The 19,737-nt window shown below is 41.7% G+C and overlaps 1 protein-coding gene across 2 annotated transcripts in view; it reads left to right on the top strand.

Annotated features, from left to right (window-relative positions):
* crebbpb (CREB binding protein b) overlaps positions 1-19,737 on the top strand; it is a 164,404-nt gene that overhangs the window by 69,901 nt on the left and 74,766 nt on the right. Inside the window, exons 10-15 of one of the 2 annotated variants that reach the window (XM_059978908.1) lie at positions 1,844-2,039; positions 3,472-3,534; positions 8,933-9,057; positions 11,793-11,978; positions 12,578-13,015; positions 17,231-17,410. In XM_059978908.1, the coding sequence (XP_059834891.1) occupies positions 1,844-2,039; positions 3,472-3,534; positions 8,933-9,057; positions 11,793-11,978; positions 12,578-13,015; positions 17,231-17,410 (1,188 nt within the window). Of the gene's footprint in view, positions 1-1,843; positions 2,040-3,471; positions 3,535-8,932; positions 9,058-11,792; positions 11,979-12,574; positions 13,016-17,230; positions 17,411-19,737 lie in introns of both variants that reach the window. The other variant, XM_059978907.1, reaches the window with a different exon arrangement.

Below are 19,737 nucleotides of genomic sequence, written 5' to 3'. Positions count from 1 at the left end.
GATCAAAGAGACAAAAATATTAACAAAACTAGATGATGAGAAGCTGACATGAAACTTACAGAGGTCAGGCAACATCTGTAGAGGTCGAAGTGAGTTTATTGTCGAATGCACAAGTACATGTATGCACAGGTGCAGTGGAACACTTGCAGCAACATTCACAAGAAAGAAGTGCAAAGTTGGCTTGTCTTTTGCACGGTTATTTTGTCGGTCTTTGTGCGTAGCTTTTTTATTGATTCTATTGCACTTCTTTGTTCTGCTGCAAATACCTCATGAAGATGAATCTCAGGGTAGGGTATGGTGACAAATACGTACTTTGTTATTAAATTTACTTGGACACTTCACAGGTTTCTTTTTGTACTTCATACAAATTAAAAGTAATATTATTAAAAGTGGCAGTATGGTTCTGAGCAAGGTTTAATCAATGTGATTTATGAATTGGACTCTAGTTCATGTTATGATGCGTCTCTGGATTCTGGTCACTCCTTTTTGTCCTGACAAAGGGTTTCAGCCCAAAACGTTGACAGTGCTTCTCCCTATAGTTGCCGCCTGGCCTGCTGCGTTCCACCAGCATTTTGTGTATGTTGCTTGAATTTCCAGCATCTGCAGATTTCCTCGTGTTTGCACTCCTTTTTGTTGCTGTTTTGGACAATTTTGAATCAGGGTGGCCTGCAGGTCACAAACACTGAACTGAACTGAAATATGCCCGGACCCTTTTAAGTTTTGTGTTTTATATTATGTGTTTCTTTTTGTTTGTTTTTTTTTTGCACATGGAGGCACAGTTAATGTTTTTCTTTAAACAGGTTCCATGGTGTTTCTTTATTTTGTGTCTGTCTGTGGAGAAGGGTTTGGATGGAAGCTGTTCACTGGAGCAGTTATAATGAGAGATCTCTCATATGAACTAGTAATCTTTCTATTGCCTAATTCACTGTGCATTGCTACGCTTTCCTTAACTAACTTAGTTGAACAGTGGCTAATGTTGGAAGTTTGGAAGGATTGACCCCATCAGACCAAGTGTACTAATATAACAGGGAGCATTACAGCACAGAACAGGCCCTTCAGCCCACTCCAAGATCTCTAACCTTGCCTTCTCACATAGCCCTCCATTTTTCTATCATCTGTGTGCCTACTTAAGAGTTTCTTAAATATCCCTAATGTGTCTGCCTCTATCACCATCCTTGGCAGGGTTCCACACAACCACCATTCTGTTAAAAAAATAAACTCTGACATTCTCCCCTTCACTTTTATCCAATCTCCTTCAAATTATGCCTCCTTGTATTATCCAGTTGCACCTTGAGAAAAAAAACACTGACTATCCACTTCATTGATGCTTCTTAACATCTTGTACACTTTTATCACTTTACCTCTAATCCTCTTCCACTCCAAAGAGAAAACCCTAGGAGCATGAGATTTACTTCCTTTTCAAATAATAGGACCAAAAAAGTATCATCTCTCCCATGTCATTGTTTCCTCAGCTGCCAGTAAGACGGTGGCGCGCTTGGTCAAAGTAGACTCTCCAGGTTCAATAAAAGGTGCAGACGTTTTTCTTGAGATACACAGTCCCTGATGGACACTGGTACTATGAAAAGCTTCAAGTCCTATTCATTAGTTCATTCATGTGACCAATGGCAGGGGAGCTGCGTGGCCTCAAATGTCACCTGTTACAGTCACCGAAGCAAGCACCGAAGACGATGATGGGAGGGAACAGAGGCGTGGTGGGTGTGCTGGCCCCTTGCAGGCTGACTCTCCCATTGGTTTTGTTTTCTGGTGTTCACACCCTTGAAGACAAAACTGGATTACCTTCATTGGCAGCAGACGTTAATTTCTCTCCTTTTGTTTCCATTAGGATGAATACTATCACTTACTAGCAGAGAAGATTTACAAGATTCAGAAAGAGCTAGAGGAAAAAAGACGGTCTCGACTTCAGAAGCAGCAGCAAGGAATATTGCCAAACCAGGGTGCCTTGACAGGGCCGGGTGGGCAACCACCTGGTATGTCACAGTCACCAGGTATGGCTCAGGTCCAGCCTGTCCGGCCCCCCAGTAAGTATGTCTCCAGCAATGTTAATGTTTCACCTATAAGAAGCCTGCCTATTCACTGAACAAGGCCTTCAAAGCTTGCACACCTGCCTTTGGCTTAATGATAGCACTCTTACATTGAAACATACAGTTAATGCATGGTTTGCATCAGTGTCAGGTTTAGTATCACTGGCATATATTGTGAAATCTGTTGTTTTTTGGCAGCAGTACATAAAAATAATTCTATACATTACAATAAAATAGATATAAAGTAAGTTGTGCAAAAAGAGAGCAAAAAAAGGTAAAAGAACATGAGGTAGTGTTCATGGATTCATTGCCATTCAGATATCTGATGGCAGAGGGGAAGAAGCTGTTCCTGAAAATATAAGTATGTCTCTTCAGGCTGCTGTACCTCCTGCTTGATGTTAGCAATGACATGAGGGCATGACCCTTGGGGATAGGTGTCCTTAATGATTGATGCTCCCTTCTTGAGGCATTGCCTTTCAAAAGTGTTCTCGATGTTGGGGGCTGAGTTTGCAACTTTCTGCAGCTTTTATCCATCCTGTGCAGTGAGTCGTGCATACAACCTGTTAACCAGTGATGCAACCAGTTAAAATATCCTCTTTGGTGCATCTATAGAAATTTGCAAGTTTTGGTGTCATGTCAAGTCTTCTCAAACTCCTAAAGAAATATTGCCATTGTCATGCTTTCTTTGTAATTGCATCAGTATCTTGGGCCCAGGGTAGATCTTCAGAGATGTTGACACAGGATCTTGAAACTGCTCATCCTTCCTACTGCTGATCCCTCTGAGGACTGGTGTGTGTTCCCTTGACTTCTCTTTCCTAAAGTCCTTGATCTTACTGATGTTGAGTGCAAGGTTGCTGTTGTGACACCACTCAACCAACTGATTTATCTTGCTCCTTCCTGTACATCTTTTCTTCACCATCTAAAATTCTGCTAACAATAGATGCCCAAAGATGTCTTGGGGCAGCCTGTAAATGTTGTCATGCTTGCAGAGCCAACATAGCATGCCTACAACTCACTAACGCATACATCTTTGTAATGTGGGAGGAAACCCACATGATCACAAGGAGAATGAACAAACTCCTTACAGACAGTAGCAGGAATTGAGCCCTGATTGCTGGCACTATAAAACTTTACAATATCTGCTATACAACCATGCTGCCTGCAGTCTTTTGCCTCTCAGTCTAAAGGTGGTGGTTTCACTTCACTATTACATTGGCAGTTTAGTACTGAACTGAAAGGCTGCTGCTTCATCAGAGGTGTAAGACTGCAAGTAGCCTGTCCTCTCGATATTCAAACACACAGCAGAAGAGTTGTCCTGAAGACCTGACCTATAATTATAATGTTATCATTTACATACAAGCAAAGTAATGTTTTTAGGGAATGTGGCTTTGGATATGAGGAATTCTGACAAATATATTTTTTGTTTTAGATGGACCCTTGTCTATGCCAAATGTGCCAAATCAGATCATAAATCGCATGCCTGGATCTCAAGGCAAGTATTTTTTAATTGTTTTATCTGTTAAGTAATTAATAGCATATCCAATCATCTAGTAATGTCAATGAATAGATGTTGCATTCAAGATAATTTGAAAGCTGACATTGTGTTTCAAAGTGTCTGCAGTACCTGTTTTGCCAGCCTATTTCACACTTGTTTTTGCCATTACTTCTGGAAAAAGATTATATATTTCATTGATGATTGGTTTTCAGTGATCTACCTTGGAGAATGCACTTTAAGGAAAGAACTGGTATATTAGATTTGGAAGAGGGCAGCAGAGAAAGAAGAGATAGGATGTTTCACATTCTGAGTTGAACAATTTGCTGAATCTCTGGCGGGTACAAAATTTAAGTAGCCACTGAAAAGTCATTAGTTGTATATTTATTAAAGTCATTAAATTATCAATAGGGCAAGGTTGAATAGGTTGGGACCTTATTCCTGGAGCATAGGAGAATGAAGCAAGATTTGATAGAGGTGTACAAAATTTATGAGGGATATAGCTAGTGTAAATGCAAGCAGACTTTTCTCAATGAGGTTGGGTGAGATTGGAACTAGAGGACATGGGTTAAGAATGAATGGTGAAAAGTTTAAGGGTAACTTATGGGGGGAGCTTCTTCACTCAGAGGTTGAGAGAGTGGAACAAGCTGCCAACAGAAGTGGTGGATTCGGGTTTGATTTCAATATTAAGAGAAACTTGGATAGGTACATGGGTATGAGGGTTATGAAGGGCTGTGGTCTAGGTGCAGGTTGATGGGAGTAGCCATTTTAATAGTTTGGCTTGGACTAGATGGGCTGAAGGGCCTGCTGTGCTGTACTATTAAGTTACTGTATGACTAGTGCAATTAAATTGCTACCAGTTCCTGAGAAGATATGGAACATTAAATTTAATTTTCTTTCACATTGCATTTTAAGATTTTGCAGATCTTATGAAGTTAGAGAACCTGTTGTAAGTTGGTACCTGGTTAGTATTCATTGGCCTGAACTTCTCAAAGATCAATCCTTAATTGTGCTCCTTCCCTTTTTCTTAGCTGTGTGTTTGTGATTAATTGTGGTGGGCGGAGGGATGATTTAAATGGAGGATGAGAATTTTAAATTTGGGGTGTAAGAGGCAACATAAAGTTCAAAGCTGAAAGTAAATCTATTATCAAAGCACATCTATGTCACCATATACAACTTTGAAATTCATTTTCTTGTGGGCCTTCACATTAGAACAAAGAAATACAATAGAATCATTGGGAAAACTACACACAAAGACTGACAAATTGTGGCAATACAAAAAGGAACTGAATAATAATGAATAAATAAATATTGCGGAAAAAACACGAGTTGTAGAGTCCTTGAAAGTGAATACATAGGTTGTGTTCAATGATCAGGTCGGTGTTGAGCTGAGTGAAGTTATCCACACTACAGGAGCCTGATGGTTGAAAGGATGGAACTGTTCCTGAACCCAGTGGTGTGGGACCTAAAGCTCCTGTAGCTCCTTCCCGATGGTGACAGTGAGAAGAGAATATGACCTTAAGATCAAGTATGATGGGTAGATGATAGTGAATAACAGGAGCAGAGCTTTATAAGGGGCAGGTGATTCTAGCAGTAGCAACGCCATGAAAATTGCAATTTATGACTCCATTGCAATGTACAGACAAGTGGATTTAAGTCCAATGGCTTGTAGAAAGAAGCTGTCCCATGGCCTGTTGGTCATGGCTTTAATGCTGTGGTAGCTTTTGCCAGACAGAGGTAACTGAAACAGTTTTTGGTTGGGGTGACTGGTGTCCCTGACCATCTTCCAGGCCTTCTTTCTGCATCTGCTGCTATAAATGACCTTAATAGTGGGATGTTCATATCCGCATATGTGCTGGGTTGTCCATACCACTCTCTGCAGTGCCCAGTAATCATGGATGGTGCAGTTCCCGTACCAGGCAATGACACAGAGAGTCAATATGCTCTCAATGGTGCCCCTGTAGAGAGTCTTGAGGATTTGGGGGCCAATGCCGAACTTCTTCAGTTGCCTGAGTTGGAAGAAAGACTGTTGTGCTTTTTTTGCCACAAAGCCAGTATGTACACGCCAGGTGAGATCATCGGTGATATGTATACTGAAGACCTTGAAACAGCTGCAGCCCCATTGATATTGATGGGGGTGAGCCTGTCTTCGTTCCACCTGCAATCCACAATCAGCTCTTCTGATTTTTGGACATTGAGGGAGAGGTTGTTATCCTGGCACCACTGTGTCACTGTGTCTAGTGGTGACTCATCACCACTAGAAGTAAGGCTGATCAAAGTCGTGTCATCTGCAAATTTGATCAGCAGATTGGAGCAGGGTGTGGCAGTACAGTTGTGGGTGTAAAGGGAGTAGAAAAGGGGACGTACACATCTGGGAGGGGGCACCTGAGTTGAGGGGCAGAGGTGAGGGAGCCCATCCTTACCACCTGTCAGCAATCCGACAGGAAGTCTAGCATCCAGCTGCACCAGGCGGGGTGCAGGCCGAGGTCTCTGAGCTCCAAGCTCCTGTTCGTCTCCGGAGGTGAAGGCTTTTACCTTTGCGCTGAGAGCAACACACATTGAACTGAGGCTTATGGGCCGATTTTTGGGGAACAATGTCCTCAGTGCACTTCCGAATTAAATTTGTGACCACCTCCGTGTATTCGGAGATGTTCTCAGCTCAAAGTTATTGAATATTATCAGAAAAAAACATTAAAGAGGCCATTTAGACCACTTTATCAATGTTGTCAAGAAAGAGCAACATAGCATAATGCAGTTTAGTGCTTGATGTGTCGTCCTGTGGGTCATGGCTCCTAACACACTCGTGAGTTACTGTTTGCTGATCTGTGTCACCAACTGATCAGTCATTGAAACATAGAAGATCTACAGCACAATACAGGCCCTTCGACCCACAAGGCTATGCCGAACATGTACTTATTTTAGAAATTACCTAGGATTACCCTCTATTTTTCTAAGCTCCATTTACCCTTAAAGGTAGAGGAGTCAAGGGATATAGGGAGAAGGCAGGAACAGGGTACTGATTGTGGGTGATCAACCATGATCACATTGAATGGTGGTGCTGGCTCGAAGAGCCGAATGGCCTACTCCTGCTTATTTTCTATTGTCTCTTAAAAGACCCTATCATTATCCACCTCCACCACTGTCGCCGGCAGCCCATTCCATGCACTCACCACTCTGCATTAAATAAACTAACCCCTGATATCTCCTCTGTTACTATTTCCATGCACCTTAAAACTGTGCCCTCTCATGTTAGCCATTTCAGCCCTGGGAAAAATCCTCTGACTATCCACACGATCAATATCTCTCATCATCTTATACTCCCCTATCCGGTCACCTCTCAACCTCCATCGCTCCAAGGAGAAAAGGCCGAGTTCACTCAACCTATTCTCATAAGGCATGCTCCCCAATCCAGGCAACATCCTTGTAAATCTCCTCTGCACCCTTTCTACAGTTTCCACAACCTTCCTGTAGTGAGGTGACCAGAATTGAGCACAGTACTCCAAGTGGGGTCTGACCAGGGTCCTATATAGCTGCAACATTAACACGTACAACATCTGACCACGTTTGACAAACAGCATCTGCAGTATATTTTGTGTTTAGCAGTAACATTATCTCTCCACTGTTAAACACAATCCTACGGTTGATGAAGGCCAATGCACCATATGCCTTCTTAATCACAGAGTCAACGTGTGCAGCAGCTTTGAATGTCCGATGGACTCGGACACCAAGATCCCTCTTGTTCCTCCACACTGCCAAGAGCCTTACCTTTAATACTATATTCTGCCTTCATATTTGACCTGTCAAATGAACCACCTCACACTTATCTGGGTTGAACTCCATCTGCCACTTCTCAGCCCAGTTTTGCATCCTATCAATGTCCCTTTGCAACCCTACCAATGTACAGCTGAAACCTCTGACAGCTCTCCACAATATCCACAACACCCCCCAACTTTTGTGTCATCAGCAAGCTTAATAACCCATCCCTCCGCTTCCTCATCCAGGACATTTTAAAAAAAAATCACAAAGAGAAGGGGTCCTAGAAAAGATCCCTGAGGTACACTACTGATCACCGACCTCCATGCAGAATATGACCCGTCTACAACCACTCTCCTTAGGTGAGCAAGCCAATTCTGGATCCACAAAGCAAGGTCCCCTTGGATCCCATACCTCCTTACTTTCTCAATCAGCCTTGCATGGGGTACCTTATCAAATTCCTTGCTGAAATCCATATACACTACACCTACTGCTCTACCTTAATCAATGGGCTTGGTCACATCCTCAAAAAGTTCAATCAGGCTTATAAGGCATGACCTGCCTTTGACGAAGCCATGCTGACTACTCCTAATCATATTATGCCTCTCCAAATGTTCATAAATCCTGCCTCTCAGGATCTCTCTATCAATTTACCAACCACTGAAGTAAGACTCACTGGTCTATAATTTCCTGGGCTATCTCTACTCCCTTTCTTGAGCAAGGGAGCAGCATCTGGTACCCTCCAATCCTCCAGAACCTCTCTTGTCCCCATTAATGATGCAAAGATCATTGCCAGAGGCTCAGCAATCTTCCCTCCCCTCCCACGGTAGCCTGGGGTACATCTCATCTGGTCCCAGAGACTTATCCAACTTGATGCTTTCCAAAAGCTCCAGCGTGTCCTCTTTCTTAATGTCTATGTGCTCAAGCTTTTCAAACCACTCTAAGTCATTCCTACAATCACCAAGATCCTTTTCCATAGTGAATACTGAAGCAAATTATTCATTAAGTACCTCTGCTATCTCCTCTGGATCCACACACTTTTCCACTGTCACAATTGATTGGTCCTATTCTCTGATGTCTTATCCTTTTGCTCTTCATATACTTATAGAATGCCTTGGGGTTTTCTTTAATCCTGCACCCCAAGGCCTTCTCATGGCCCCTTCTGACTCTCCTAATTTCATTCTTAAGTTCCTTCCTGTTAGCCTTATAATCTTCTAGATCTCTATCATTACCTTTTTTTTTAACCTTTCATAAGCTTTTCTTTTCTTCTTGACTAGATTTTCAACAGCCTTTGTACACCCTCCTTTCCCTGTCTCATTGGACGTACCTATGCAAAATGCCACGCAAATATCCCCTAAACATTTGTCACATTTCTGCCGTACATTTCCCTAAGAACACCTGTTCCCAATTAACACACACAAAATGCGGGTGGAACACAGCAGGCCAGGCAGGATCTATAGGAAGAAGCGATGTCGACGTTTCGGGCCGAGACCCTTCGTCAGGACTAACTAACCAACTAACTAACCAAAACGTCCATTGCCATGTTACTCCTTGCCTGGCTGATACTGAAACCTAGCAGTGGGAAAATGAATTAAATTTGTTCAGTTCCATTCCAGCTAACGAGGAAGATGCATGTCTCTTTCAGGGATGAACCAGTTTGGCCCCATATCTTTGGGGAATGTTCAAATGCCACAGGGACCCATGGGACCACGTGCAACTCCTCCCATGAACCATAATGTACAGATGAGCAACATGGGATCTATTCCAACGGTAATTATGTTTCTGTTCAGCTATTCCATACCTAATGAGGTTGGAGAATTTATTAATGAGGGAAAGTCTGTCTTTGAATTAATTGAAATTTGCTTTATGTGTGTCCCTTTTACAAGGCATGTGGCTTAGTATAAAAAAATATCCAAGTTTAGGGAATTTAAAAATGGACAGAATAATTAAGATTCCTGGCTTTGTTAAAAAGAAAAGGGTATTGTCTTCCAACTTTGCATCCACTGCATGCTCTGGTCCACTCCAGGACACATAGCCAACATTTGTTCAATGCTTTTGGCATTGATATCCCTGTTTTTATAACGTGCTGACATTGCTGGCCCAGTCGCTGTCCTTGCAGAATTCCAATTATAGTCTTGAAAGGTTTATTCTCTGCGCTACCAGTGTTCCATGTCTGCAGTGTCTACCTTCTACCTTCTATAAGATGTTCTACAGCAATTTGCCAAGCCACCTTCAGACTCTGGGCCTGTACTGCTGGAGTTTTCAAGAATAAGGGGGGTATCTCATTGAAACCTATTAAATATTAACTAGGTACAGTGGATGTGGATAGGATGTTTCCTATAGTAGAGGAATCTAGGATCAGCCAGCACAGCTTCAGAATAGGGCAAAGTATATTTAGAACAGAAATGAGGAGGAACTTCTTTCGCCAGAGTTTAGTGACTCGGTGGAATTTATTGCCAGAGATGGCTGAGGGGGTGTGCAAATCATTGGGTATATTTAAAGCGAAGTTTGATAGGTTCTTGATTAGTCTTGGTGTCGAGTAATAATAAATCGGACATGATTATATGAATAGATGGGCCGAATAGCTTAATTCTATTCCAATGTCTTATGGACTGTATCTCCCAAACTGTGACAGCAGAAACATGGGGATACAAGCTAAAGTGGTTCAGCGAGGCAGCTGTAAACCACTGGACAATAAATACTGGCTTCACCAGTGACCTCCATGTCCTGTGAATAAAAATTGTTCGGACTCCACACTTAAATTTACCATGAGAAAGCAGAAATACCTGTATTCTTAGAGGAGTTTTTAATATTGAAAACTGATGTGCAGATGGATGTAACACATTTTCTGCACCAGAAACGGCCTGTGATGAGTAAGTAGTTTTTCAGTCTTCACAGAGAGACAGCTGCGGAGGCCAAGTCACAGGGTTAAAGGGAATAATAAATCAGCCATGATAGAATGGCAGAAGAAGCCCAGTGGGCCAAATGGCATTATTCTGCTCCAATGCCGTATGGTCTTTTAGGTGGTATAAGTTAAGGAATAGATATTGCAAAATAACAGAATATATTCCTGATGAACTATTTACCGATTCCCCTTATTTTTCTTACTTAGTTCTCTGCTTCCTTCCCCCCCCATTCTTTCCTACTTCAGCCTGTATAAGACCTTTCTTCATTCTTGTATCAGAAAGTCTAAATACTCCAGTGGTATTCTGACCAGTTTTCAGTCAAAAAACCATCACAAACCTTGGCTGAGGTTTGATAATTGTACCTCCCTTTCTCAATATCTTACATTGACGGTTGAAAACTTTGATTCTACTATGACTGGAATTATCCATCAGCTTCTCTAGTTTTTTGTTTACCTAATAAAAATAATAATAATGTTATTTTTATTAGGTAAACATTTCAACAAAGTACATGTGAAAGGAGTTACCACTGAGTTCTATCCTATACCATTTCAAGTGGAGTGGACCATAATGTTTTACCACCTTAAAGGAATTTTATAAATACAAATCAAAAACAAAATACTATAGTTGATACTATGTCTGAAGTAAAAACACATTTCAGAAGTACTCAGCATGTCAGACAGCACAAGAGAAAATGGAGGTACACAAGATTGAAGATGGAATCTCTGAAGCAACACACAAAATGCTGGAGGAACTCGACAGGTCAGGTAGCATCCGTGAAGAGAAATGGACAGTTAATGAAAAAGGCGTATATGACGAAGAAACTCTTATTGGGCTTCCAGCAAGGTACAGGTAGCAATTATAACCAACGTTTCAATAACAAACTGTGCCAGAGTTTGTCATCAATATGTCAGTTATAATTGATACTTGTACCTGGCTGGAAGCCCAGGAAGAGTTTACTGGACAGCTAATGTTTGAAGTTAATTCCTTACCATCTGTTGCTCCACCCCTTGTCTCTTTATACTGGGTGTTTCCCTTCTATCTTTCAGTACAGATGAAGGAATGCAACTGTCTGTTTCCCCTCTGCAGATGCTGCCAGACTCACTGAGTTCCTCCAGCATCTTGTTTGTAGCACATGAGGGAAACCAGTAACATCTCAGGTCAGTGAGTGTTCACCTGAATTCCTGAACATGAGCTTGTTTCCTGATCCTGGGTGATACCTGACCTGCTGAGCATTTCCGGTGTTTCTGTTTTCAACCTGTACCAATGCAGTCCTGAACTAGAGTTCACTCTTTTAAAAATAAGAGTTCACCTGTTTAAGACAGAGATCATGTAATATTTTTTCTGAAGATCGTACCTCCTCAAAGGCAGAGTTAGAAGAGTCTTGGAATATTTTTAAGCCTGAGGTTGATAGATTCTTGCTAAGGAATGGGGTAAACAGAAATGAAATTATAGTCAAATCAGCTGTGATATCATTAAATGGCGAAACAATCCCAAAGATTGAATGACTCATCCCCGCTCCTTATTGATGTGATCATATATAAAGTTACGTAAATGTCTTTTTTATTTCTAATATTTATTTTAACACTTCAATTTTCTCAGATGGGCATGTCCCCCTCTCGACTATCAAACCCTCAAGGTCTGCTGGGAGTGCATGCCAACAACATTGGTCAGCCTTCCCCCCAGAACCAATTTCTGAATCAGAACCAGTTCCCTTCAGCTTCTGGTGGAATGAATGTGAATAATGTGGGCATAGCGCAGCCCACAAACCAACCTGGAATGAATCAGGTAATTGCTTCAAATGCACTTGTTCATTAAGTTCCTAGGCAGAAGGACAGTTCTGCACAGACCAGGAAGGATGAAAGACCTGTTACTGTGCTGTAGTGCTCTATGACTCCATGGCTCTAAAAGATGGTGTAATGTAATCTGCTTATGTTGTCTTGTCATAACATTATCTGTGCATTACTTTTGAAGCTGTCTTACTGGGTCAGGTGTCTTGGCTGTAATCATAGTTTAATGTAAGATAAAGAAGCAGAGTTTTCAAATGGTGGGAAAAGTGATACAAATGGTATTTACATTTGTTGTAAAATGGTGTTTGTTCAGTACAAATTACTCATTTAAATTTGCCATGTGTTCCGGTATCCTTTATGGTTTATATCTCCAGTTGAATGTTACATTCATTTTCTTCAGGGATCAGTTGAAGTCTTGATAAATGGTTACAAACTTCAGCTCATTCTTCAGCACTTCTTTACTATATATTTTTAAAGCTTCCATTTCATTCAATATATCAAATAATAAACTGTTGCTCAACTGTTATGTTAATTGTAGCAGACCTAAGTAGTAATAAATTAGTAAGAAATCTTTTTGGATTCTTTTTCTTGGAGCAGGCACAGGCACCTGGAACTACCCTGGCTTTGAACAATACTGTAAACATGATTGGGTTATCCGGTGCTCCGATGCACTGCCCACCTGTCTCACAGCCAACTCTCCGCCAAACCCCCTCACCTGCCTCCATCTCTGCCTCCATCTCTGCCTCTGTCGTCGCTACTGCTGCTGGGAGTATGCCGTCTATCCAGCATCCGGCCCCGTCTGGCATCACTTCTCCACAACCAGCAACTTCCCAGTCTCAGGCCTCTACTCCAGCATCCTCTTCAGGTCAGACCTCAACACCGACAGCAACACCAGCACGGAGTACAACCCCAAATCAGACGCCACCTCGAACGCAGACTCCGACGCAACCTCCAACTCCAGTACAATCACAACAGTCAGTAACCACACCACAACCAATGCAACAGTCATCTGGACCACCTCAGCCTGCCACCCCTGTAAGTAGTCTAGTGTAAAACACACAAAAAAAATCTATAAATCTGAAATAAAAGTAAAATGCTGGAAGCACTCAGCTGGTCAGACAACATCTGTGGTCATCTGGAGTATTGCACACAGTTCCGGTCGCCACGTTACAGGGATGATGTGGCTTTGGAGAGGGTGCAGAAAAGGTTTACTGGGATGTTGCCGGATTAGAGGATGTGCTACACGAAAGGCTGGGTAAAGTTGGGTTGTTTTCTGGAGTGGCAAAGGCTGATGGGAGATCTAATAGAGGTTTATAAGATTATGAGAGGCATCATTATTTTCCCAGGGTTAAAATGTCAAATACCCGAGGACATGCATTTAAGGTGAGAGAGGATAATTTCAAAGGAAATGTAAAAGGCAAGAGAAAGTGATGGGTGCCTGGAATGTGCTGCCTGGGATGGTGGTAGAGGCAGAAAAATTAGACTTTTAAGAAGCATTTAGATAAAGACACATGAATGTGAGGAAACTGGAAGGATATGGACATTGTGTAGGCATTGTATTTTTTATTTAGTTCAGCACAACATTGTGGGCCAAAGGGCCTGTTCCTGTGTGGGACTGTTCATTGCTCTGTTATGTTCCAGGTCAAAGACGCTTCATCAGAAGTGAATTCTAAGTGTTTCCAGTAGTTTTTATTTCCTTATATTGAAAATAGTTGGTTTGAATGATTACAGTCTGAGTATCTCGTAGTATCAGAAAACCTTTTCTCTTTTTCAAGTTCAAGTGCAATTATCATTCAGCCTATGAATGCAGACAGGAATACCTATGAATGCAGTCAAAAGAAACAGTGTCCCTCTGGGGCCAAGGTGTCAACAGTCACACAGCCACAGCACATATCAGATAGCATTCATTTAATTTTCATCATTGGTTTCATAAAGTTAATAACTCTTTCTCTTAAATACAAAATGGAATGTAGACAAGTTTGGAATTTTGTGCATTAAATCCCTGAAATTTTCAATATTATTTACTGGTGAAGTTCATGAAAGCTCATTCATTGCTTTTTATCTGAGCTGTAAGAAGTTAAAATTTTCTTATCTAATCCTAGGAGTGTTTCAAAGAAAAGTCTGAACTCCCAAACAAAGATGATATCTAGCCCAGAGCAAAAGGCTTTTTGTTTTTGCTGTGGGGTACAGGCTGTCCATGTGAAATGGTATTGAGCAACTTGAACTGATTTCCTTGTGGGCTCACTTTGTTCAACACTAAAGTCTCAATGAGAGTGTTTAGGTGGGGCAGATTGGTCATACAGCTGCACTTCTAAAGTGTTTTTCTGAACAAATTGTTAGTATCTTCCACTTAATTTGAAGAGAGGCATGTCAGAAAGGCAATGTCATGGTAATCATTGGGGGTTTTAACATGAAAGTGGATTGGGAAAACCAGGCCAGTACTGGACTACAAGACAGAGATTTGTAGAATGTCTAAGGGATGGCTTTTTAGATCAGCTTCTTGTTGAGCCCACTAGGAGATCGGTTGTGCTGGGATTGGGTGTTGTGATCCGGAGGTGATAAGAGAGCTTAAGGTTAAGGAATCATTAGGGAACAGTGATCACAATATGATCGAGTTAACTTTGAAATTTGAGAAACAGAACCTAAATTCCAATGTGGCAGTATTTCAGTGGAATAAAGGAAATTACAGTTGCATGAGAGGGGGACTGTCCAAAGTTGACTGGAAAGGGACACTAGCAGGAAGGGCAGCAAACAGCAATGGCTGGAGTTTCTGTGAAAAATGAGGGAAGTGCAAGACAAGTATATTCCAAATAAGAAGAAATTTTTGAATGGAAGAAGGACACCACCATGGCTGACAAGTGAAGTCAGAGCCAAAGTAAAAGCAAAAGAGACAGCATACAAGGAAGCCAAAGCTAGTGGGAAGATAGAGGATTGGGAAGCTCTTAAAAACTTGCAGAAAGAAACTAAGAAGGTCACTAGGAAGGAATTATGAAAAGAAGCTGGCGACATATCAAAGATGCTAAAAGCTTTTTTAAGTATACGAAGAGTAAAAGAGTTGAGGGTAGATATAGGACCAATAGAAAATGACGCTGGAGATATTATAATGAGAGACGCAGAGGTGGCAGAGGAACTGAATGCGTATTTTGTATTAGTCTTCACAGTGGAAGACATCTGATTACGTATTTTGCACGGTGAAGACGTCTGCAGTATACCCGACATTCAAGAGCGTCAGGGAAGTAAAGTTTGTGCAGCAAAAACTACGACTGAGAAAGGTGCTCAGGAAGCTTAACGATTTGAGGGTGGATAAATCTCCTAGACCTGATGGAATGCACCCTCGGGTTCTGAAGAAAGTAGCTGGAAAGGTTGTGGAGGCATTAACAATGATCTTTCAAGAATCAATAGATTCTGGCATTGTACTGGATGACTGAAAAACTGCAGATGTTACTGTTTAAGAAGGTGAGAGGCAGCAGAAAGGCCTGTTAGCCTGGCATCAGTGCTTGGGAAGTTGTTGGAATCAATTGTTAAGGATGAGATTACGGAGTACCTGGAGGCACATGACAAGATAAGCCAAAGCTAGCATGGTCTCCTGAAAGGAAAATCCTGTCTGGCAAACCTATTGCAACTTTTTGAGGAAATTACAAGCAGGGTAGACAAAGGAGATGCAGTAGATGTGGTGTACTTCGATTTTCAGAAGGCCTTTAACAAGATGCTGCATATGAGGCTGGTTTGCAAGATAAGAGCCTGTGGAATTACAGGGAAGTTACTAGCATGGGTGGAGCATTGGCTGATCGACAGAAAACAGTGTGGGAATAAAGGGATCCTATTCTGGTTGGCTGCCAATTACCAGTGGCATTCCACGGGGTTAGTGCTGGGACCACTGCTTTTTACAATGTATGTCAAAGATTTGGACAATGGGATTAATGGATTTGTGGCTAAATTTGCCAATGATACAAAGGCAGTTGGAGGAGCGGGTAGCCTGCAGAGGGACTTGGATACAGTGGCATGCAAAAGTTTGGGCACCCCTGATCAAAATTTCTGTTACTGTGAATAGCTAAGCGAGTAAAAGATGACCTGATTTCCAAAAGGCATAAAGTTAAAGATGACACATTTCTTTAATATTTTAGCAAGATTACTTTATTTCCATCTTTTACAGTTTCAAGATAACTAAAAAAGGATAAGGGCCCAAAGCAGAAGTTTGGGCACCCTGCATGATCAGTACTTAGTAACACCCCCTTTGGCAAGTATCACAGCTTGTAAACGCTTTCCGTTGCCAGCTAAGAGTCTTTCACTTCTTGTTTAGGGGATTTTCGCCCATTCTTCCTTGTAGAAGGCTTCTAGTTCTGTGAGATTCTTGGGCAGTCTTGCATGTACTGCTGTTTTGAGGTCTGTCCACAGATTTTCAATGATGTTTAGGTCAGGGGACAGTGAGGGCCATGGCAAAACTTTCAGCTTGAGCCTCTTGAGGTAGTACATTGTGGATTTTGAGATGTGTTTAGGATCATTATCCTGTTTTAGAGAAACTTTTAATCTTCAGCTTTTTTACAGACGGTGTGATATTTGCTTCCAGAATTTGCAGGTATTTAATTGAATTCATTCTTCCCTCTACCAGTGAAATGTTCCCTGTGCCACTGGCTGCAACACAAGCCCAAAGCATGATCGATCCACCCTGTGCTTAACAGTTGGAGAGGTGTTCTTTTCATGAAATTCTGCACCTTTTTTTCTCCAAACATACCGTTGCTCATTGCGGCCAAAAAGTATTCTAACTTCATTAAGCATCCATCCTGACGAAGGATCTCGGCCCAAAACGTTGACTGCTTATTTCCACGGATGCTGCCTGACCTGCTGAGTCCCTCCAACTTGTTCATACGTGTTGATTTGACCACAGCATCTGCAGTGTACTTTGTGTATACCTTTATTACAGTTCCTTTTGACAGTGTTCATAAGGCGTATGAAAGAATTATTTTGAATAAAGCATATCTACAGAGTTAAACTTCCAGGTCAACTGTCTTTTATTGTTTGTAATTCAGCTGTTGAGCCAGTGGTGTTATTTTGCAAACTAGACACCAATTTAGTTTATGGTTAAATATGTGCTATAATTACAAAACTACTAGTATGCTATGAGCTGTGATCTAGATAGTTGTCATTACCTTTTGCACCCTACATTTGACAATGGTAGGTTCTTCACTCAATATTTTTGTCATTATGCCATGCGGCTTTACTGAAATATTTTCACTTTTCTAAATGTTAAAGCTCTCACAGTCTGCAGCAAGCACAGATGGTAGAGCAGCTACGCCAGCTTCTGTGGCGAGTACAGACACAAACTCACAGCAGCTTGTACCTGAAGCCCCATTGTCTGAAACCAAGCCAGAGGTCAAAATGGAAGAAATGGATTCAGAGCCAGCGGAAGCCCAGGCAGAAGTGAAAACAGAGGTACGAGCACCAGCAAGTAGCACAGATACTTCAATTATTATAGTAAATGTAATTTTAGTGATGGGATTGTGTATCTTTGCAACTACTCCTGGTAGGTAAATCACCAGATCTGGATGGGCTGCATCCTAAGTGACTGAGGGAAGTAATGGTTTGAAATTAAACATTTTAGGAACAGCTTCTTCCCCTCCACCAACAGATTTCTGAACGGACTATGAACCCATGAGGACTACCTCACATTTTGCTCTTTTTGTGCTTATTTATCTCTTATTGTAATGTATAGTACTTTTTATATAATGCTACCACAAAACAACAAATTTCACGATATGTGACAGTGATAATGAGCCTGATTCTGATTCTAAAACTGTGAGATAGATTTGTTTTTTTTGTCATATGTACATCAAAATGTTCTTGGAACTGTGTCATTTCCATCAACGACCAACACAGTCTGTGGATGTGCTGGGGGCAGCCCACAAGTGTCACCATGCTTCTGATGCCAACATAGCATGTCTGGTAGTGGAACTAGGCCATAAATTTCCTCTTTCTTGCACAGTGGACTGATGCTAGGTACAGATTCAGATTAGTTTATTATCTGTACCAGGGTATAGTGAAATTCTTTGTTCAAGTTAAGCTTAGAGTACTGGAGGGCTGTAAAGACAGCACCCCTGCTCATAAGGGTTTGTCATGATAAACCCAGCAATGATAGATAGTGGAGTTAGGGAGATTTTTCAGGTAAATAGGAATAATTTTAGGGATGGAGAGTTTGACTGGTAGAGCGGGCTGGGTCATTGAAGGATTGGGGTGCATTATGACACTTTAGCAGTGAAAAGCTGATGGAAATGATAATCAGGGGCACATTAATAGTTATTTAGACAAAATGTGAATCCTACAGGAAAGCCTATATGGAGTTGTTAAAGACAGATTATACTTAGTTGAGAGTATTGATGATGTAAAAGGATTTGATGTATTCCTCTACCGTAGAAGTTTGTCAGCAAATTGGTGACAATGTAAACACAAAACTGTCTTGGAGTAAGAAACCACACAGCTGATGTTAACTCAAGCTGAGCAAGTGATGTGATGTTGCATGGGGTCATACCGATTTCTCTGAATTTCTTGTTATGTTGGATCTTAGAATCAGTTTTATTAGCACTGTCTTATATAAGTGTTATATTGTGACAGCTGTGCAAAGAGATTAAGTGGTTATAAATTACATCATCCATAAATAGTGCAGAAAGAAGAATAGCAAAATGGTGTTCATGGTGCAAGGGAAGAATTTGTTCCTTAATCATTGAGTGTGGGTCTTTGGTTCCTGTACCACCTCCCTAACAGGAAAAGTTTTTGCCCCAGAGGATGAGGATCCTTAGTGCTTGTTGAGGCACTGCCTCTTGAAGATGTCCTCAGTGGTGGGAGGGTTGTGTCTGTGATAGAGCTGGCTGAGTCTGCAGCCCTCAGCAGCCTCTTGCTATCTTGTGCACTGGCCCGTGATACAACCGATCAGAATGCACTCCACCATACGTCTATAGAAATTTGCAGGAGTGTAAGATGACTGACCAAATCTCCTCAAACGTAGCTGCTGGTGTGCCTTCCTCATGATTGTATCAGTGTGTTGGGCCCAGGACAGAATCTCTGAGATGTTGAAGCTGCTCACCCTTTCCACTGCTGATCCCTCAATGAGGACTGGTGTACGTTCTCTCAACTTACCCTTCCTGAAGTCCACAATCAATTCCTTAGTCTTAATTAATTTGGTTGCGAGGTTGTCGTTGTCATGAACACTCAACCAACCTATCTGTCTCACTCCTGTCACTATCTGAGATTTTACCAACAACAGTGGTGTCATCTGAACATTTATTTATTTATACAGTGCTAAACAGGCCTTTCCAGCCCAACAAGCCATGCCACCCAGCACCCCGCCTATTTGAGGCTTTCTGTTGATCAGGATCGACCGTGGATGTTGCATCCTAACTGTCCTCGTGATACACAAGCCAGGGCAGTACAATATGGAGAGCAATCTGTTGCCCATATAGCAGGCTGCCCCCTCTCCATGTATATGTTAAATCCAAAGGAACAGCAGATACCCATATAGTTTGGCACCAGAGGTGTAGCATGAATTACCAGTCAGCGTTAATCTCAATGTAGGACTGCCTTAGGGACCCCAGCTCCAGATTTTTCCTCAGCATTTACTCCTGGGGCCTTCCCCTTGAGTCTGTATAGCTGCAAGGCAGTGGAGGTTAGAGTTTCCTTCTAGATGAGAAGCTAACCACATCTTCCCAAAGTGACTGGTTTTAAAACGCCAGTAACCTGCCTTTGCCCCTTCTGTCAGTAGAAATGGT

This window comes from Hypanus sabinus, chromosome 9 (assembly GCF_030144855.1).
Source record: "Hypanus sabinus isolate sHypSab1 chromosome 9, sHypSab1.hap1, whole genome shotgun sequence".
Lineage (NCBI taxonomy): Eukaryota > Metazoa > Chordata > Chondrichthyes > Myliobatiformes > Dasyatidae > Hypanus > Hypanus sabinus.
Note: the sequence above shows the minus strand (reverse complement) of the source record. Positions and strands in the feature narration are given on the sequence as shown.